A 19,580-nucleotide genomic window follows, 5' to 3' on the forward strand; every position below is an offset into this window, starting at 1 on the left:
CTCTCAGCATGAGAGGGAACTCAGACGCTCAGAGGGGAGCGTCTTGCTCATAGGTGACCCTCTAAGTTGATTCACCATAAACATATTATAAACGCCCAGCCTAAATATTTAAAGCGAAACTGAAACAAGCGGCGTGGTTGCTGGAAACTGCACAATACAAACTCAAAACAAACTCACTTGCCTTTTCTCATTCATCACCAATCCTAATGTGCGCGCGTTGCGCTTGACCTTGATTGCTTTATATAAGTCGCCTTGGAAATCGCAACACGTTTCAGTTGAAAAAACGCAATTTATAATCCATAAAAACAGTAGCCTATATCCATTTTCGTAAAAATGTGTGTGGAAAAACAGAAGAAGAAATCATATCTTTGCAAGATAAAACGACAAATTATTTCAATGTTCCCCACAAAATGACAGCACCCATGAGCAGGAGGATAACACTGGCATTTGTTCTGATACTGGAAAGTCTTTTAAGCATTTTTAAAACAGTTCCAATACAAGGCATTTTTCAAAACAAATGAACACTTTCATTTGTTTCAAATAAAACATGTAACTTATTTACAATTGTGCCAATTTTGTAGTGTATATTGCTATTTTGACTTTTTATTTTGTATTTGCTGTGTGGCTTGAACGCGGCGCGGCATCCGTCAAAAATAGACTAGGCACCTATCTTTAGTGAAGCAGTGTGGAGAGCCGCTTCTGAAACGTGCCGCGGATTGACTAGAGTGGGCGCGATCAGCTCCGGTGGCTGCGTCGGCGCAGCGGGATGGAGTAAATCAGGGGTTATATACTGCACTACAGGCTACAGCGCCATCTATTGGATTTTACTGATATTGCATATTGGAACAACTGCCTCACGGGCTGGATGAAAACGCCCGTAGTTTGCCCACCTCTGCAGATTAGTATCATTTTTTTTTTTTTTTTAAATCCCTCGCAGGCCGCTACAGGAGTGATAGCGGGCCGCAGATGGCCTGCGGGCCGTAGTTTGGACACCCCCGGGGAAGGGCGGTCCTGACCCAATGGCATGACTGCACGGTGGATCCCACAGAGCAGAGTAGGGCTGTGCGATTTGGGGAAAATATCTAATTGCGATATTTTTGACAAATATTGTGATTGCGATTTGATTTGCGATTTTAAATTTGCAAAGTCAAGCTTCAGCTCAATATTGTCAATAATGTGCAGCACAGTATGAGTATGGTTACCCTGTTGAAAAAACAACAACAACAACAACAAAAAATAGAAACCATCACAGAAATTCTTATAGTTTCCATGAAAACCATTACAAAATTCCTTTTTGTTTTGGGCATTATTCAAATAGGAATTACTGTTGTTCTATTGGTTGCCATCTGCTAGATTACATCCCATCAATAGAATGCATCAAATACCAGTAGACACCATTATAGTTTACATTAAAACCAGTACAATTCCCATCATAACCCTTAATTCCATTACAGTTTCTATTGTGTTTTGGGAGGGGTTCTACTGTTTTTTTGGGGGGTTTTGTTCTGCAGGGAAGATTATAATGGTATTCTACTTTTCCAGAATTACTGAATTTCACAGGAAAGATTTGTTTATTATTTATAAATAAAGAACTGTATTTCTTTAGTCAATTATTAAAGTATTAGTATGCTACACGGGCTGATTCATTCATTAAGTATTTTGGATTTTAAGAACAAGTGGGAAATGTGTTGAATGTTTAATTTCATCCAAATGAAATTAGCAAGCAGTTAGACTTAATTTATATTAGTTTTAAACGCGGAGCCAGGCGTGAGTGGACACAGGTTGTGCGCGTGCGTCAGGCCTCATCCATATTGCCAGATGCGCTCGTGAGAGACTTGTGGAGCAGAACCGGGCGCGAGACCGTGAATATAAAAGAGCATTACGAGACAAGCTGCATCCGTGAGACACAGCGTGGGGCAGATCGGAGAGACTATGAGAAGCATTCAGAGACACGGGCTGTGTGTGCGGTCTTCTGAATTAGCGAACATGCATTATAAACTTATTTCAAATTAATCTGTTGGGGAGATAAAATGTGTAAGATAACGTTCATGTAGCCTACTAATAAAAAAACAAAAAATCTAAAAATGTATCTTTTATTCTCCAGTACTGAAAGCAGAACCGATTAGGGAGCTCTTGATATGCGTTGTGACGCAAATTACCTTTTTTGTTCGTTGTCTGTCATTTTGAAGCTGAAGTTACATACATTTTTCTTTAGTTTTAATTTGCCTAACTTTTGATCTGACCCTTTTTAAATGGTGGGTGTTTATGCAGTTGGCTAGAGCAGTGCTGATCGGGAGAACGGAGGTGCGCTCACAGTCATGCCTATGCTCTGGAACAGAGTAATATCGCGTCCACATCGCATGCTTTGCGATTAGCAAATTGCAACGTCTCAAATCGCGCTTTCGATTCGATTTCGATTAATCGCACAGCCCTAGAGCAGAAAATCCAATTCTCAGGATGAGAGAGAAACTCAAATGCCCCCGAAGGGAGCAGCATGCTCATAGATGTCCCTCTATGGTGAGGGGAGCAACGCTAGCTCGACCAACTAGCAGAGCGACCTAACAGGGACGCATAGAGACGCCTAACAACCTGAGGCCGCTGAATCACAGAGCTCCGGGAAGCGGAGAACCTAACTCTCAGAATGAGAGGGAACTCAGATGCTCAGGAGGGAGTGGCATGCTCATAAGTGACCCTCTATAGCAGGGGTTTTCAACCTTTTAGGACATGCGCCCCCCCAAGTTTGTCTAATTTCACTCGCGCCCCCCTCCGCCGCGCGAGCCCAAAGTGTGCGAACATCGTTTACATATTGTTTGCTGCGATTCCAGTGCGTAGCATTAAGAAACATAAACATATAACCAGCTTACCTGATTCAGTGTGATGGCTGAGCCTGTTTCTGAGATAACAACATGCCAATCCGTGGTTGGATTTCTGACATGACTAACCGTAAATCATTTTACACCATTCTCACTGTTGCCTAACAGCGGGAGTCAGATTGCCCCCTAGCGGATGGCTGAAGATTTGAAAGCTCGTATTCATAAATCTTCAAGGCAATGTCTCTGAATTAATTGATGCTCGCGCCCCCCTTGACAGGTGCTGGCGCCCCCCACAGGTTGAAAACCCCTGCTCTATAGTGAGGGGAGCACTGCTAGCTCGACCAACAGTGAATCACAGAGCTCTGTGGAGCGGAGAACCAGACTCTCAGAATGAGATGGAACTCAGACGCTTCAGAAGGGAGCGGCATGCTCATAGGTGACCCTCTATAGTGAGGGGAGCACTGCTAGCTCGACCAACAGTGAATCACAGAGCTCTGTGGAGCAGAGAACCAGACTCTCAGAATGAGATGGAACTCAGACACTTCAGAAGGGAGCGGCATGCTCATAGGTAACCCTCTATAGTGAGGGGAGCAATGCTAGCTCAACCAACAAGGAGAGCAATCTAACAGGGAGGCAAAGAGGGGCCTAACAACTTGAGGCCGCTGAATCACAGAGTTTCGGGGAGCGGAGAACATAACTCTCAGTAATGCAATGACTGAGCAATGCTAGCTCAACCAAAAAACAGCCTACCAGGGAGGCGGAAGGTGGCCCAACAACCTGGCATGACTGCTAACCGGAGCTCTAGAGAGCGGAGGCCTAACTCTCAAAATAGGAGAGGGACTCAGACGCTCAGGTTTGGGAGCGGCATGCTCATAGGTGACCCTCTAAGGTGAGGGGAGCAATGCTGAGCTCAACCAACAAGGACAGCAACCTGACAGGGAGGCAGAGAGGAGCCTAACAACCTGAAGTTGCTGCTCAACGGAGCTCCAGGGGGAACAGGACCCAGTGAGAGGAGTCCTCAGACCCTCGACCGGGAGTGGCAAGCTGAAAAGTGACCTCTAGGTGAGGAGAGCGTTGCCAGGCCTGACCAACAGGGTAACTCAACAGGGAGGCAGCAAGCGACCAACTTCCTGGTGTCACTGCCACAGAGCTCATAAAGAACCTCCCGCAGTTAGGTTTTGGAACACTGCCATGTTCAGAGCGGCGCTCTCAGCCCTCGGGCTGAGGCGGTCCTTACGACACAAATTGGGAACAGGAGATGCGTAGCTAGCTCTCGCAATGAGGGGAGCACACCCTAGCTCGACCAGAAGGCAGTGTCAAAATAAAAGGACAGTCAAGCAGCACCCAAAGGGAGACTGTCATCTGGTAGTAGGTGAACGTAGTCCTACGCTCTCCATCTTGATAGAGAGCATAGACCAACGGGTTAGCCAAAAACCATACATGTCTGAAGAGCTATCGCTCCTCAGAGCTAAAGCACTCAGGAAGGGTTTCCGCAGAAACACCTCTCACTCGTACCTCCGGGAAAGCAGTGTACTCAAGCCCACTCCACGGAGGGGCGACAGTGTGACTCAAATCTCAGGAAGCCTCTCGATGCGAGACACGAGTAGCGCATCCTGGCTGGGGCAGCTTCTCAAAGCAAACACCCAGCCAGGAGCTCAGGGAGCACATCACGAAGCAATAATCTCTGAAAAAGGCTCAGCCTGAATGGAGGACCCGCAAGTCCTGGGTTGCAGCGCTATACTTGGGACCTGAAGGCCAAGGAGGCTCCCGCAGAAGCCTAGCTGAGGCCGAAGATGTAGGCCATCATCTAGGCTGGATCTATTACTGACAGGTGAGACCATATCCACAGGATCAGAGTGTAATATAATGTGGTTAGAACATGTTATAAGTCATCTGTCCAATAACTGCAGACAGATACCCACATCATAATTCCTTACTGATAGGGAAATTACTGATAGGGAAGATTTCCCGTCAGGTCCTTTCCCTGTTCTGCCCATGAATCGCAGGCAATGGGCAGATAATTCTCACCACACTCGCAACGCGCAGCATGTATTCAATTCCCACGGGAGCTAAACATGCTCCGCCCACGCGCTAGATTACCTCCAAATCAAGCTAGAACGGAGCCGCCGCCGCGAATGCCTCGCTATTCCAGCGAGAGGCGAACACACTCATGCAGACACAGGTATTGCAATATGGGTAAAAAGCACTCACCTTCCCTTTTTCTCAGTAGTCCCGCGAATGCATCACGATGAGCACACGAGTGCATTCAACTCCCTCGAGAGCTGAACGTGCTTGCTCTTCCCCACACACACACACACAACCCACGAGACATGTGAAACTGCGGGTATCAGAACAAAGCCTCCATGCGAGAGAACATGCACTCCTAGTCGTGCTTAGCTTCTGCTAACATAAACGGTCAGTGAAGACGAAGAAGAGAATGACGTATTTTCCCAGCGCCCCTTTATACTGTGGCTGCACAGGTAGTAACGTCATAGGCTGTCGCCGGCCAATGTTATTGTTGTGATTAGATATATGCTTCAAGACACCGGTCACACCGAGGCGTTCCCCATAGCGATCCCTAGAGGACGCAGTTCGAAGTTCCCTCGAAAGGGAACTGGGAGTAATACACACAGATGAAACTGTGTCAAGATTAATACATTGAAGGACAGAGATTAAACACACATCAAAAAACAATGTTTTCCAAAGATTTTAAATAAGGGGTGAGATAACAGAAGTGAGAGTACACAGGGCTCGCAAAATTTCAAAATCCCTGGTAGCCCTTTGGGCAGGTACTCTTCAGATTTTGGTAGCCCGAAAATTTATTTAAATAGACCAAATAAAAAAAAATATATTTTTTTTATATATAAAATCAGAAAAGTCTAAATGTCAATAAAAAACATTTTCAGTACACAAATATCAACAAATATCCATGAAATTATTTTATTTCACTATTTACAGGGTATCTGTAGAATTTTTAAAAATCAATTTAAGGCAATTTATGAACTTTTTTTTAAGAGCTGCACAAGTTAAATGAACACTGTATGAGTGGGGTTGGACAATGTCTATGGTAACATTTTAAGCCATAAAATGACATGATTTACAGTTTAGATACAAGTTTTGACACACCAAAAAATCTTATATAATGGCATTTCAGCTTTTAAACCATTTTTATGAAAAGGGACAGGTCAAACATATTATATTAATTTAAATAATAAATATTACTGTCTTAATTGTTTAGATTTTTAGAAGGCACATGAACTTCTTTCACATTTACAACTCTATGTTTGCTGCATAAAAACATGGGTGGATATTCATATTGATCTGAACATAAGATACACTGAAAATGCAAATTCCCTTTCTGCCACGAAGTGGCGCTTTAGGAGCAAATAGAGCGGCTTCTCCGGTAACGGCTGCACACAAAGCAGCACCGCGCTCATATACGCTGCTTTATCAGGCATTATAGGCAAGATGAAATGAAAATGCCAATGACACGTTTCTGAAGACAGACGGTTCCCTTCAGAGACAAATTCACATTTCATTCACGTGTTTTGACTTTAAAACATGCAGCGCTCATATTTATTCAATGACATCATTGCCTTTTTAAATTTAATCCAGCTGTATCGCGGTTCTTGTCTTTCCGTCCCCAACTGTAAGACCTCTGTAAGACTTTTCTTATACCATTTAACATTTTTTTTTAAAATTATGGCTTTAAATTTGATAAAAGTAAATTGAGAGTTTTTAAGGACCCTCTGGAGCCCTGTATTTAAGTTAGCCCATCGGGCAGGGCAGTGATAAATTTTGGTGGCCCGACGCAATAGCAATAGCCCCGGGACGTCGGGGTAGCGATTTTGCCAACCCTGATACAGTTATACAAATTATACAGTTTATACAAATATATTTTGTATGTATTTGAACACTGGCTTGATTTCTAACCAGTTCATAGAATCTGAAATTAAATAATGAGTAAGAACTTGTGCTAGGCCTTCCTAACCACACTTCTTCATTACGTCATCACAATAAAAAGCATGTCAGTCTGTTCAATCTCCATCCCCTTCCTCAAGCCATACAGCCAACTACAAAGGTCAATGTTCATGCACTTTCACTAAAACCTGAAACTAAACTGGACCACACCCACAGGATTTACCTAAGAGCCTTGTGTTCAGGGGGAGCTGTTGACTACTAGATGTACTTGAAAACAGCTGCCATCTTCATCACTGCTGCTCATTTGTTTGAATAGTTTGACTTTAAACTCTCTGGTCATTGCTGATCTCTGTATTTCAGAAGTCTGACATTCCTCTCGCTCTGCTCTCTGACCCTCTTATGTCAGTAAGATTTCTGCTGTCGTGCCAATCCTCCTGTCTTGTTAACTGTGATATTGATACGCTCTTCTCTTGTTTCTCCTCTTGCTATAAAAACAGAAATGGTTTCATTTACACACTGAGCTTCCTGGTATTCACCTGAACCTCATGAAATGAAATCCCAGCAAACGACAAAGACTCACAGTGCATCTTCAGATCATTCAACAAAACAGAGGCGCTCTTTTCACAGCCTGGTCAACCTGTTTCTCTGACCTCATAGACTCTCGCTCCATCGACCTCAAAGACCTCTTTCTACAATAAATAAACTCCTCAAACCTAGTGATAACACCTCCAACTCCTTCAACCCAACATCTGTCACCCTTTCCACTTCTCCATGCATTTCAGCTCTGTTCACTATTTTGCCTGTCTCGGTTTTCATGCGTGAGCACAACAGAGCTGTCCAGCTGCATGGTAGGAGATTAAATGAGATCCTATTTCATTTAATATTTTCAAGGAATTTTTTCCAGTTTTCTCCTCACTGAAATCACTAATGCTTCCTTCAGTTCTAGTTCAGTCCCACAAACACTTAAACTGGTTCTTGTCATCCTTCAACTATCAGTTCTTAAAAAACCATGGGCAATTTCTGAGCCATCTCTACTCTCTCCTTTCTTCCAAAAATACTGGATTATTGTCAGATCTATAGCCTTCAATTCAGGTTTCCACTCACAGCATAGTACACACTAGGTGTGGGGGAAAAAAATTGATTCACCTAACTATTGCGATTTTTTTTAAAACGATTTAAAAATCGATTGGTTTACCTCAGAATTGATTTATATTTAACTATTTTACTTTTCCTAAGAGGCAGTGGGGAGAAGCTCTCTTTAATTCCAACAGAGGGCGAAATGTATAGGTGTGTGTTCGACTTTAAGCAGCACCGCGCAGACGATCAGTGTATGACATCAAAGTACCGCGAGAGCGATTCGAAAGCATGCGGAGCGTCTGCTCTCTGTAGCTCTCACGGTGCTTTGATGTCATTCACTGATCGTTCTGTGTGCGTAGAGACGCTGCATATGCAAAGTAACATAGCACTTTATTTTATTTCAGAAAGTATTTTTTCTACTCATTTTGTTGAACATTTGACTATTATATTCATGTGCAAGTTCAGGGTTTTGGAACTTGAAAGTTTCATGGTTCAAGGTACTTACACTGTGTATGTGTATGCTCCTGAAATAATAGTTCAGAAAGATGTGAGGCATTGTTTATGTTAATATGACTCATCATATAGAGTCTTTTTTAAGGGTAAAAAAAGGATTTAAAGGCGCAGCAACATCCGCAAAATGAGGTATAAACTTGTGATACCATCCTACAAGTCCTAAAAACCTCTGTAGCGACAGGATATCACTGGGCACTGGATATTCACTTATGGCTTGAGTTTTTTCAGGATCCACCTCCACCCCTTTGTCTGACACTATGTGTCCCAAGAACTTCAGCTGACGTTGAAAGAAGTGACACTTCTTCATGTTCAGACTTAATCCTGATTTACACAATTTCTCCATCACAGCTCTCAAATCGACCAGATGTTGCTCTTTTGACTTAGAATATATGATGATATCATCTATATACACGAAGCAGCTTTTTCCAACGATCTCACTCAATACTGTCTGCATCAACCGTTGGAAAGTGGCTGATGAGTTCTGTGCTCCAAACGGCATGGTCTTAAACTGAAACAGACCTGCTGTCGTAACAAAGGCTGTTTTCTGCTTAGAATCCTCTGCCATTTCCACCTGCCAATAACCTGACTTCAGGTCTAAGGCAGAAAACCACGTTGCCCCATTCAAGGACTCCAAAATGTCATGGATCATGGGCATAGGATAGGCGTCTGAAATGGTCTTGCTATTTACCTTCCGATAGTCAACACAAAACCGGAACGTTCCATCAGTTTTCTCTACCAGGACAACCAGGAGAGAGAGAGGGTTCAATGATGTTTTCTCTCAACATCTTTTCTACTTCCTCCTCAATAATCTTCTTTTTAAAGGGTGAAACCCGATACGCCCTGGATTTTACGGGAACTTCGTCTGAGGTCTGAATTCGATGTTTTACAACCGAAGTTTTTCCCAACTTTCCTGATGTTACATTCGGCCATTCCTGCATCAGCTGCTGTACCTCGGAAGGGAACAGATCTCCATCAACCATTCCCGGCACATCCTTTCTGGCTCTGGAAAAGGAATATGATTGTTCCTCAGTCATAGGATAATACAAGCTGAGGTTGCTCCGTGGACGAGAGCTAAACATCTGATTTCCAGCTCCTTGGATAAAAGATGGTGGTTGACTACAGATAAAAGGATAACCAGAGTCACCTCTTTTAGAAGGTAGTTTGTAACAGAGTTGTGAGAAATCAAAGGTGGCACCAACACGAGTCAAAAAGTCTAATCCCAGAACAACGGGAAAAACCAGGTGGGAGTCTTCCATTACATACACCTCCAACTTCCCTCTTTCTTGGTGCCAGTCATACTTCATCTCAACTTGTCCCTTCGATTGATGCATCTTTCCATCAGCCATCACAAAGTTCTGCTTAACATTCTGAATTTCATTATGCATACCTGCAACCTCCTTCCATCGGCTCTCTTGCATTAAGGTTAAAGCACTTCCCGTATCCACCACAGCCTCAACCTGCCATCCATTCAGTATGATAGGGACCACCAGAAGTGATGCTGGATTAATTTGATGCCAATGGTGATGGCGCTGTATCACTGATAGACCTGCTGACACACTGGGAGCAACTGGTTTGTTAGAACCTCTTTTATTTATCTTGTCTTTTCCAACTTGGTCATTGACTTTTTGCCAGTAATCTTTTATGCTCATACAATCTCTTTCCACCATGGATCCAATCTTAACTAACTGCTCAACCGAATGTACAGTGCCCCTCAAGGATCCTGCTATTTTGGGGTTGACATTATTGAGGATCTTGTTCACCATCTCTTCCTCACTCAACTCAGGTTTCCATTTTATACACAAAGCTCTGTAATCATATGCAAAGTCTCTGAGCTTTTGTCCAGGTTGCTGCACCATCACTCTCAGCTTCTCCTCCACTTCACTCATATAGTCTGCAGGGAGAAAGGCTGCCATGAAAGCTTCTTTAAATGATTTCCAATCATGGACTGTACACTTTGCAGCCCTCCACCAACTCGAGGCTGAACTTTTCAGAACTGTACTCAATGTCCCAAGCAACTCAGGCCATGAAAGAGGTCTTACCTCCATGTAGCTTTCACATCGTTCTATGAAATGCAATACATCCGCAATTTCCATAGATAGCCCAAATTCAGGAAACGCTAGTCTAATCGGAGGATTTGCACAGAAGGAGGATGCACCGGCCAGACCAGTCAAGCTATGGGTATTAGTCTGAGACACATTACTAACAGGCTCAACATGGATTTGGGGAGTCGTGGTTCTACTCGTAAGTAACCGTGGAGAAGTAGGAGTACTACAGAACTTAACTTTCAACAGTTTCCTCTCCCATTTCTCATCTCGACGAAGCAAACAATTCACCACTTCCCTTTCCAACCTTTCCAAACCCTGATTCAATTTTTCTTCTAACTTGGAGAGACTGATATCGATAATTTTCCTCAAACTGGTCTCTCTATTTAGAGAGCTATTAATTGCATCAGTTAGTTTAGTTTCTAAAACTTGTATCTGTTCTTTCACATTCCCAACTTCAGTTTTCATTTGCACCATTTCAGTTTGTGACAAAACTTCTACAACACTTCTTGTCTCACCATCGTCATCATCATCAGTCTCATCTCTATCAGATGTAACATATAATGAACTTCACATAGAAGATATTTCATTAGTGGAGTTCCTCCTTACTACAAAAGATTCAGCAGAAAAATCTGGCTCATTACCCTTTTGTTCTTTGTCTTGTCCCTCTATGTTCTCCTCATTAACACTCTCCATTATCCCCAATAATATACACACCACTTGCACATAAACAACTTCCCCGTACGGGCCACCACTGTAACAATCTCAATATTAGCGATGTCACATCAAATAAAATACAAACAGTTCAGTCATTTCACGATGCAAAAGAGACGTATATTATATAAACACCCAGATTAAACATATCATTAATCACACACATGAGCAAAGTCCACCTTGTTGTGACTTATCGTAGATCCCATAGTCTTTGCACTAAAAGATGAGTTGCGTACTTCTTACCGCAACCTTCGTTAGTCCCAGACAAATGTACCCAAGTCCTTTGTGCTGCATTGCATCAAAAAGCCCAATGTCACGAAACACTCCAAAACATCACAAGTAAATCCTGCCAGCGAGGCATGCTGCAAACAAGGATATCCACCTGGTAAACTAGAGGTCCATCAATTGGAAAAGTTCCCAGGAAAACAACACCCCACACATTGGTTCCTACCCCCTTATATACATATGCAATTATCATCCATAAAGAAAACATTAAACAGGAAGAAACAAAAACAGGAATTAATACAAGAGTCCAGCACAGCATTATAGGAAATGGAGTCAAGAACTTCAAAGTATTAGAACTCAAGATACAACTTGATAACCTTAATCCAATTTCCATTCTTGGATAACACGCTGACATAAATTAAATATAAATATGTAGAGGTGCTACAACACACCACAAACTCTTTTACCGGATTTTGATTTTTTGGACGTTTTGCTGGACATTGTAGTTGGCGGAGCTGTAGCTCTGGTCAAACGCTACAGGAGGCGCAGACGGGGAAAGCGAGACGGAGCACTCGTGAAGCTTCGTCAGCGCGGATTTCGAACCGTGTTGCCTAGCATCCATCTGGCGAATCTCTGCTCTCTACCCAACAAAACGGACAAACTCTTTCTGCTCTCCCGGATGAACAAGGATTTTTCTAACTCTGCTGCCCTGTGTTTCACGGAAACCTGGCTAAATGGCAACATACCATTACAGCGCGATTCATCTGCCTAATTACCAGCTGATCAGAGCAGATCGCGAAGCGGAATCAACAGGGAAATCGCGGGGCGGAGGGACGTGCTTTTACATCAATGAGAGGTGGTGTAAAGATGTAACTGTGTCTAGAAACACTCTTCATTAACTGCAAGCCGTTCTACTCGCCGCGGGAGTTCTGCTCGTTCATTCTCGTGAGTGTCTACATTCCACCACAAGCGCATGTGAGCACAGCTTTACAGAAACTCGCTGATATGATCACAGACACAGAACAACAACACCCAGACTCTGTTTTAATCATTCTCGGGGACTTTAATAAAGCAAATCTCTCCCATGAACTGCCAAAATACAGCACATCACATGTCCCACCAGAGACAGTAATATACACTCACCTAAAGGATTATTAGGAACACCTGTTCAATTTCTCATTAATGCAATTATCTAATCAACCAATCACATGGCAGTTGCTTCAATGCATTTAGGGGTGTGGTCCTGGTCAAGACAATCTCCTGAACTCCAAACTGAATGTCAGAATGGGAAAGAAAGGTGATTTAAGCAATTTTGAGCGTGGCATGGTTGTTGGTGCCAGACGGGCCGGTCTGGGTATTTCACAATCTGCTCAGTTACTGGGATTTTCACGCACAACCATTTCTAGGGTTTACAAAGAATGGTGTGAAAAGGGAAAAACATCCAGTATGCGGCAGTCCTGTGGGCGAAAATGCCTTGTTGATGCTAGAGCTCAGAGGAGAATGGGCCGACTGATTCAAGCTGATAGAAGAGCAACTTTGACTGAAATAACCACTCGTTACAACCGAGGTATGCAGCAAAGCATTTGTGAAGCCACAACACGCACAACCTTGAGGCGGATGGGCTACAACAGCAGAAGACCCCACCGGGTACCACTGATCTCCACTACAAATAGGAAAAAGAGGCTACAATTTGCACGAGCTCACCAAAATTGGATGGTTGAAGACTGGAAAAATGTTGCCTGGTCTGATGAGTCTCGACTTCTGTTGAGACATTCAGATGGTAGAGTCAGAATTTGGCGTAAACAGAATGAGAACATGGATCCATCATGCCTTGTTACCACTGTGCAGGCTGGTGGTGGTGGTGTAATGGTGTGGGGGATGTTTTCTTGGCACACTTTAGGCCCCTTAGTGCCAATAGGGCATCGTTTAAATGCCACGGCCTACCTGAGCATTGTTTCTGCCCATGTCCATCCCTTTATGACCACCATGTACCCATCCTCTGATGGCTACTTCCAGCAGGATAATGCACCATGTCACAAAGCTCGAATCATTTCAAATTGGTTTCTTGAACATGACAATGAGTTCACTGTACTAAAATGGCCCCCACAGTCACCAGATCTCAACCCAATAGAGCATCTTTGGGATGTGGTGGAACGGGAGCTTCGTGCCCTGGATGTGTATCCCACAAATCTCCATCAACTGCAAGATGCTATCCTATCAATATGGGCCAACATTTCTAAAGAATGCTTTCAGCACCTTGTTGAATCAATGCCACGTAGAATTAAGGCAGTTCTGAAGACGAAAGGGGGTCAAACACAGTATTAGTATGGTGTTCCTAATAATCCTTTAGGTGAGTGTATTGGATCACTGTTACACAACAATAAAGGACGCATATCACTCGGTTAGTGATAAGACGGTTTTACAACCGACGTCCGAGCTAAGAAAATCTCCAGATCTTCCCAAACGTGATACTCATGACCCCCGGAGAACTCTTCTCTCTCTCACATTTGAACAATCCTTTTCTTCTTATTAACAGACAAAGAGACTCAAATCTTGCTTAAGGATTGCAAAAAAAGAACAAAGTATAATTGCTCCTTCTGTTAAAGCAATATGTACAATATATTTACAATATATATTCAGGTTGTATTTCATGAAATTAAGCTTGCTGTGTTATTGGAACCTATGGTATTTTTGTAATCTTTTGATGTCTAATTTTTCCCAATCACAATTGTTTAGTTTCACATGCTTGGTGTGATTATTTAGAATCTATGCCTTAACCGCGTAGTATATAAAATTAAGGTATGTACTTTGTGTATGCCAAATAACTGGTGTTTGATTTCGAATGAAAGCTGATTTCATCAGCAATAAGATTCAAGAATTTTTTATTTGTCACATACACAATTATACGACAAATAAAAAACTCTTGAATCTTATTGCTGATGAAATCAGCTTTCATTCGAAATAATCTGGTGTGAATGGAAATTGTCTTTTATCATCATAAGGTATGATTACAACACGTATAGAAATCTGCTTTCAATAGTTTTTTCATGTGATAAAATAACTGGGCAGATAATTTATGCGCGGAAAACTGAGCCGTGCGGGGCGGGGCTCCGCCCCACAGGAAGAATCCAATTGGGTCAGTCGCCCGTGGGTGGATCCCAAATCAGCCTGTTAAAAGACAGACACCCAGCTTTGTGTGCTCGCTCTTGTTGCTTGCTCGCACGCTGACCTGGTGAAACTTCGGCTCTTGCTCTGATCGCGCTGCTAAGCGCTTCCAGCCATTAACATCTGGCCGAGAAATTGAACAACTATTAAAGGTGCCATAGAATGCATTGATACAGTATTTTAAATTGTTCTCTGATATCTACACAGAAGGTATGTGGCTTAAGTAAGGGCAAAAAATCTCCAGAAACGATTTTACATGTCCATTTACAACCCTAGGATTTCTCCCTAGAATGAAACGGTCTGTTATTGGCTTATTTGGCAGGGTCATGAATAATAATGAGCTCTGCTCTGATTGGCTGTTTCACAGCACGGCTCATCAGCAAGAAGGAAGCACAGGGAGGAAAATATATATTTAAATACTTTCTCTCGCAGTTATATCGTCGGGTAATTATACTGTATATAAAACGCGGGCATCAGGGAGCCGTTATTAATATGCGAGGCATTGAAACTGCTTTTGAACAATCCATCGATCGCGTTATAGTTTCACTTTCAAGAGACGCGATCACACAAACTATGTTTACATTATGGAGCAACAGTACTTACCACACATTTCACAAGATCAGATGCTTGTCAGTGGTGCTCAGGATCTGTAAATCATTCGCCATCATCCTCATCTCTCCTTACTGAGAGTGAAATCTTATGTACTGTAACAGGCTACCGCTAGCAAGGAGCTAACCATGTCCCTTTAGTGGCTCGCGTTATTTGCTTTCTGTGCCTTTCTGAATACAGACACCAACCCATCCCTGCACTTCACACCCCCTGCACGGCCTGGAACATAAAATTTATTTTGTTATTTTCGCTGTTGTCCGCGCTTGTTTATTTACAATACCTGCAGAGCTTCTGATGGTTCGGCCGGCTTAGAACAAGGGCGGGTTTATGCAAATGTTGGGGGCGTAGTGATCCCGACTGTTGCGTCACAGTCGGTGTTATGTTCTGATTCGCCTGTTTTTCAGTGGTCTTTTTTAATCACGAGATTTACATATGAAGGAGGAAACTATGGTGTTTGAGGCTCACTGTATGTCATTTCCATGTACAGAACTGTTATTATTTAAATATGCCAGGGTAAAGACAGTTTTTCATTCTATGGCACCTTTAAGACTTAGTCAAACTTCTAAAGAAACTAGCATCTGAAGCCGTAAGAACTGAAACAAAGTTCCTAAGAGCGTCATCACGTCAGAAAGAAACCAACCAACCACCGAAGGGTACCCCCGTGACATCACGTGACGATGACACATTAGCAGCCAATCCGCACCCGGGGGTTCCCTCGAACAGGAAAGAAACAGAACTCAACTTAAAGCAAGTAGAATCAAACAATTCTTCCTAATGCTGCTGGAAACTGGTTGCATTCATCTTTAAGTGTAAAGATAGTAAAGTTCCTTGCTTGTGACTCCCTCAGGTTGAAGTTAGAGCATTCTTGAAAACGAGCATTAGAACCTTAAACTCTCTTCAGATCAAAACAATTCATTGCAATGTGTGTGTTTGTGTGTAACATATTCTGTTTGTATTATGTTAGCTTAGTAGTGTGTAGAGTAGTAAATAAACTTTGAATTTATTAAGAAATCTTTGTCTGGTGCTGTGTAATTTCCAAGTCTTAAACTATTTGCCAAAGATTGCGTTACCTATGCTCATGAATTTTGATAAAGTACTATTTGGTTTGTTTTATTGTTGGCTACGAATAAAATAAACAGAATTGTTAAGAGATAGCGTACTGATTTTAATGCTTGCTGGACAAGTCGTTAATGAGGTATTGTTAACAATGTATAAGTTGGACGTTTTGATTAACATCGATTAATCATGTAAATATCAATATCGAATCTTAAGTATAGATTCCCCAAAACTAAATTAAATAAGGGCTAATCCTTTACAGCAGCTTCTCAACCATACCATTCTTCTCTCCCATCTGGAATCCTCCATCATCATTGGCACTGTCATGTCCTGGCAAAGGTCATATCTCACAAACAGACAGCAGTTTGTCTTTGTACTTCCTCCACAACCACTCTATCTCAAGGTGTACCCCAGGGTTCGGTGCTCAGCCCCCTTCTATTCATCCTTCACATGCTTTCCTTTGGTAGTCTCACGTCATCATATTCTGCACTTCCACTGCTACGCTGATGACATCGAGCTCTACATCTCTACCAGATCCATTACCGCTGAAATTCATTCTGCTCTGGGCACCATGTCAATCAAATCACTTCAACCATTTTCCAAGCGTCCTGTAACAGAATGCATACAGGATAATGCGGTCACGTGACTATATTCTCATAATAACAATGATAAGATTTTCATTGCAAATAGCCTATACTAGATTTTATTGTAATATCAATCCCAATAATAATCCTAAACATTGATTTTCTCTTTATTGTTATAATATATGCTGTGTGCACCTCTTCTTTCCTCATGAGTGTGCAGGTACGACTGAAGTCTAGTCTGGTCAGTGTGCCAATCAGTGACGTTTGTTCCTGTGATGATCTGCCAGACACACTTGTTCACAGTGAACATGTTCTGTTTCTTCTCCAGTTCGCAGTGTTTCTGTGGGTCCTCACGTATGTCGGTGCCTGCTTTAACGGACTCACGCTGCTCATTCTCAGTAAGGTCGCTTTCACTTCATTCTGTACATTCATGCTTTATTATGGGTCGTTCTTCAGAGCTCCTGATCATAGATGAGCCATAATTACATTCAGTGGTGTTTTATTATCTCTTGTGCGGCAGGTCTGATTGGAGCTTTCAGCGGCCCAATGGTCTATGAGAGACATCAGGTAATGGTCACGGCTGTTGTTTTCCTGCTGGTTTTCCAAGTAAAAAGACGTGCAGCGTTCTCTTGAGCGTCATATAATGTTCATGTCTGTTTGGCAGACTGTGTGAGTGTGTGTGTTGATCCAGTGCGAATGACGGTCATGTTCTGTTTGTCCTGCAGACTCAGATCGATCAGTTCATTTCCACGCTGAAGAGCCGGGTGAAGGATGTCATGGGCCAGTAAGTCAAACTCTTTCATGAGGGTTTATTTAGAGTGGACTAGACACGCTTGTTATAGAGTTATTTCCTGATTGAAATCTAGTGTTTGTTAACTGACCATTAACCATTAACTGACAAGTGTTAAATTAGAATTAGACCTAAACTAGAATTAGAAATTCAGAGCTCAAAATACACTCAACAGGCCTGGGGCCTGTTTCAATAAGGAGGTTCAACCAACTCTGAGTTTAAACTTGAACTTAGAGTTGACTTACTCTGAGATGGGAAACTCTGAGTTTTCGGTTACGAAACAGCTGAACTGAGTTAGTTTACTCAACTCTGAGTAGGTTGACTCTGAGTTAAGCGCGTGCACCATGACTATGAAAAGTCATGATCAGCGGAGCGCCGAAATTACGATTCACCATGGCAACAGCTCCCGCCAAAAAGACGTCAGCGCGCGTACTTCCGTCAATGCATAACTTTAATTCTTAATAACTGCCAATAACTTAACTTTTATAATATCAGGTGAAAACTGTAAATTATTGAACTAATATTCATTTTAATGGTATCCCATGGCCACAAAAAAACCCCGGAAAAAGACAAAAAAAGAAACAAAAACGTGGCAGCAGCAAAAAATGAAGTATAAAAACACAATTCAATCCAGCTTTAAACATGAAAGGTTCATGGGTGTGGGCTGAATGACTTTACAAACATTTGACATTAAATATCATTCAATGTCTATTTCAATGCGCTGCAGCTTTTTCCACATAGTCTAACACTCTTTTCACATAATTAAATATTCTCTAATCCAAGTTACATTTCTTAATTACAGTAATAAAATTAACTACTGACTTGTCGACAGCAAGAAGGCAGAGGCTCCCAAAAAGGGGGGAGAACCTGCACCTGCACCACTGACAGATGAAGAGGAGATGGTCAAGTATTGGAAGATTTCTAAAATCCAAAAGTAAAAAGAATAACTTTTGCTTTTGTATTAGGAAATAAAGATGACCAAAAAAAATGTGACTAATTTGTTTATTTAACAGCTGTGGTGGTGGTTACGGCTTATACTACCCTTCCATCTGGCATCCTTCCATTCCATAAAGTAATCAGTTTAATTTTCAGAAGGGGTGATGGTGGGGATATGCTTGTCACCAATGCATCCAAGCTTCCACACTGGAAGTCCTGAAGGAAATTTGGATTATTGGGTTACTTCCAGACGGCACAGAAAGATGTTATCAAGTGAACATCATTTATCAGATCAGCCTCATTTAAACCAATTTTTATGCCACTGACTTACAGTCCTGTGAAACCCCTCTTTCACGGATTTGTGCCCAGGAAAAAATTCTCAAAATGGGTGTGAGAGGGATGCACACTTTCCTTAGAATCTGCATACAGTGGACTTATAATGTGCTCTGCATCTCCGATGTTTTAAAGTGCATTTTTCTTTTTTGCTAATTATCTTCCAATAGGGTAAGAAATTAAAAGTATTCTTGTTTCCGTTTGCATTAAGATTATTTTTCTTACCCTATGGCGGACAATTTTACTTGTTTTATGTAAAAGGCACTTAAAAGGAAAATCCCCCAGAAAAAAAGAGTAAATATAGACAATCTTTCATATATAAGATGCATATTAAGAATTTTTTGATATTTGTACTTGAAATAAGACAAAAATACTCAGTTTTGTAAGAAAATCAGTTTTGCAGCATGAATGAATGAATAAGGTATTTAAACTTCGCTAACAATATAAAAAGGGGGAGGAGACCGAAAGAAACTCTGGGTTTACCGAAGAAAACCTGCTCCCGACCAGGTTAGGTTCACAGAGTAAGTTACTACGGTAACTGACTCGGAGTATAAGTTACCTCTCTTTCAGAAACGGGCTTGACTTACCCTGCTTTCTCGGGTTTGACAAACCTCCCATTTTGAAACGGAAAACCCAGAGTTTCCCTCATTTCAGGGTTAACATACTCAGAGTTTTCACTTAACCTCCTTTCTGAAACGGGCCCCAGGTGTACCTCAGTCCTCAGCATACAGTAGCTCATCCACCGATTCTCATGTTAAAGAAGCATCTTGAGTACATGCTGTGGGTTAGTCTGATGCACAGC

General features: G+C 42.1%; 1 protein-coding gene across 1 annotated transcript in view; it reads left to right on the plus strand.

Moving 5' to 3' along the window:
* The window catches only part of LOC306882398 (uncharacterized protein), a 40,242-nt gene that overhangs the window by 19,863 nt on the left and 799 nt on the right, over positions 1 to 19,580 (plus strand). Inside the window, exons 6-8 of the mRNA XM_079436992.1 lie at positions 17,048 to 17,117; positions 17,240 to 17,286; positions 17,445 to 17,503. Coding sequence (XP_079293118.1) covers positions 17,048 to 17,117; positions 17,240 to 17,286; positions 17,445 to 17,503 — 176 coding nt within the window. The remainder of the gene's footprint in view (positions 1 to 17,047; positions 17,118 to 17,239; positions 17,287 to 17,444; positions 17,504 to 19,580) is intronic.

This window comes from Barbus barbus (genome assembly GCF_936440315.1).
Source record: "Barbus barbus genome assembly, chromosome: 16".
Lineage (NCBI taxonomy): Eukaryota > Metazoa > Chordata > Actinopteri > Cypriniformes > Cyprinidae > Barbus > Barbus barbus.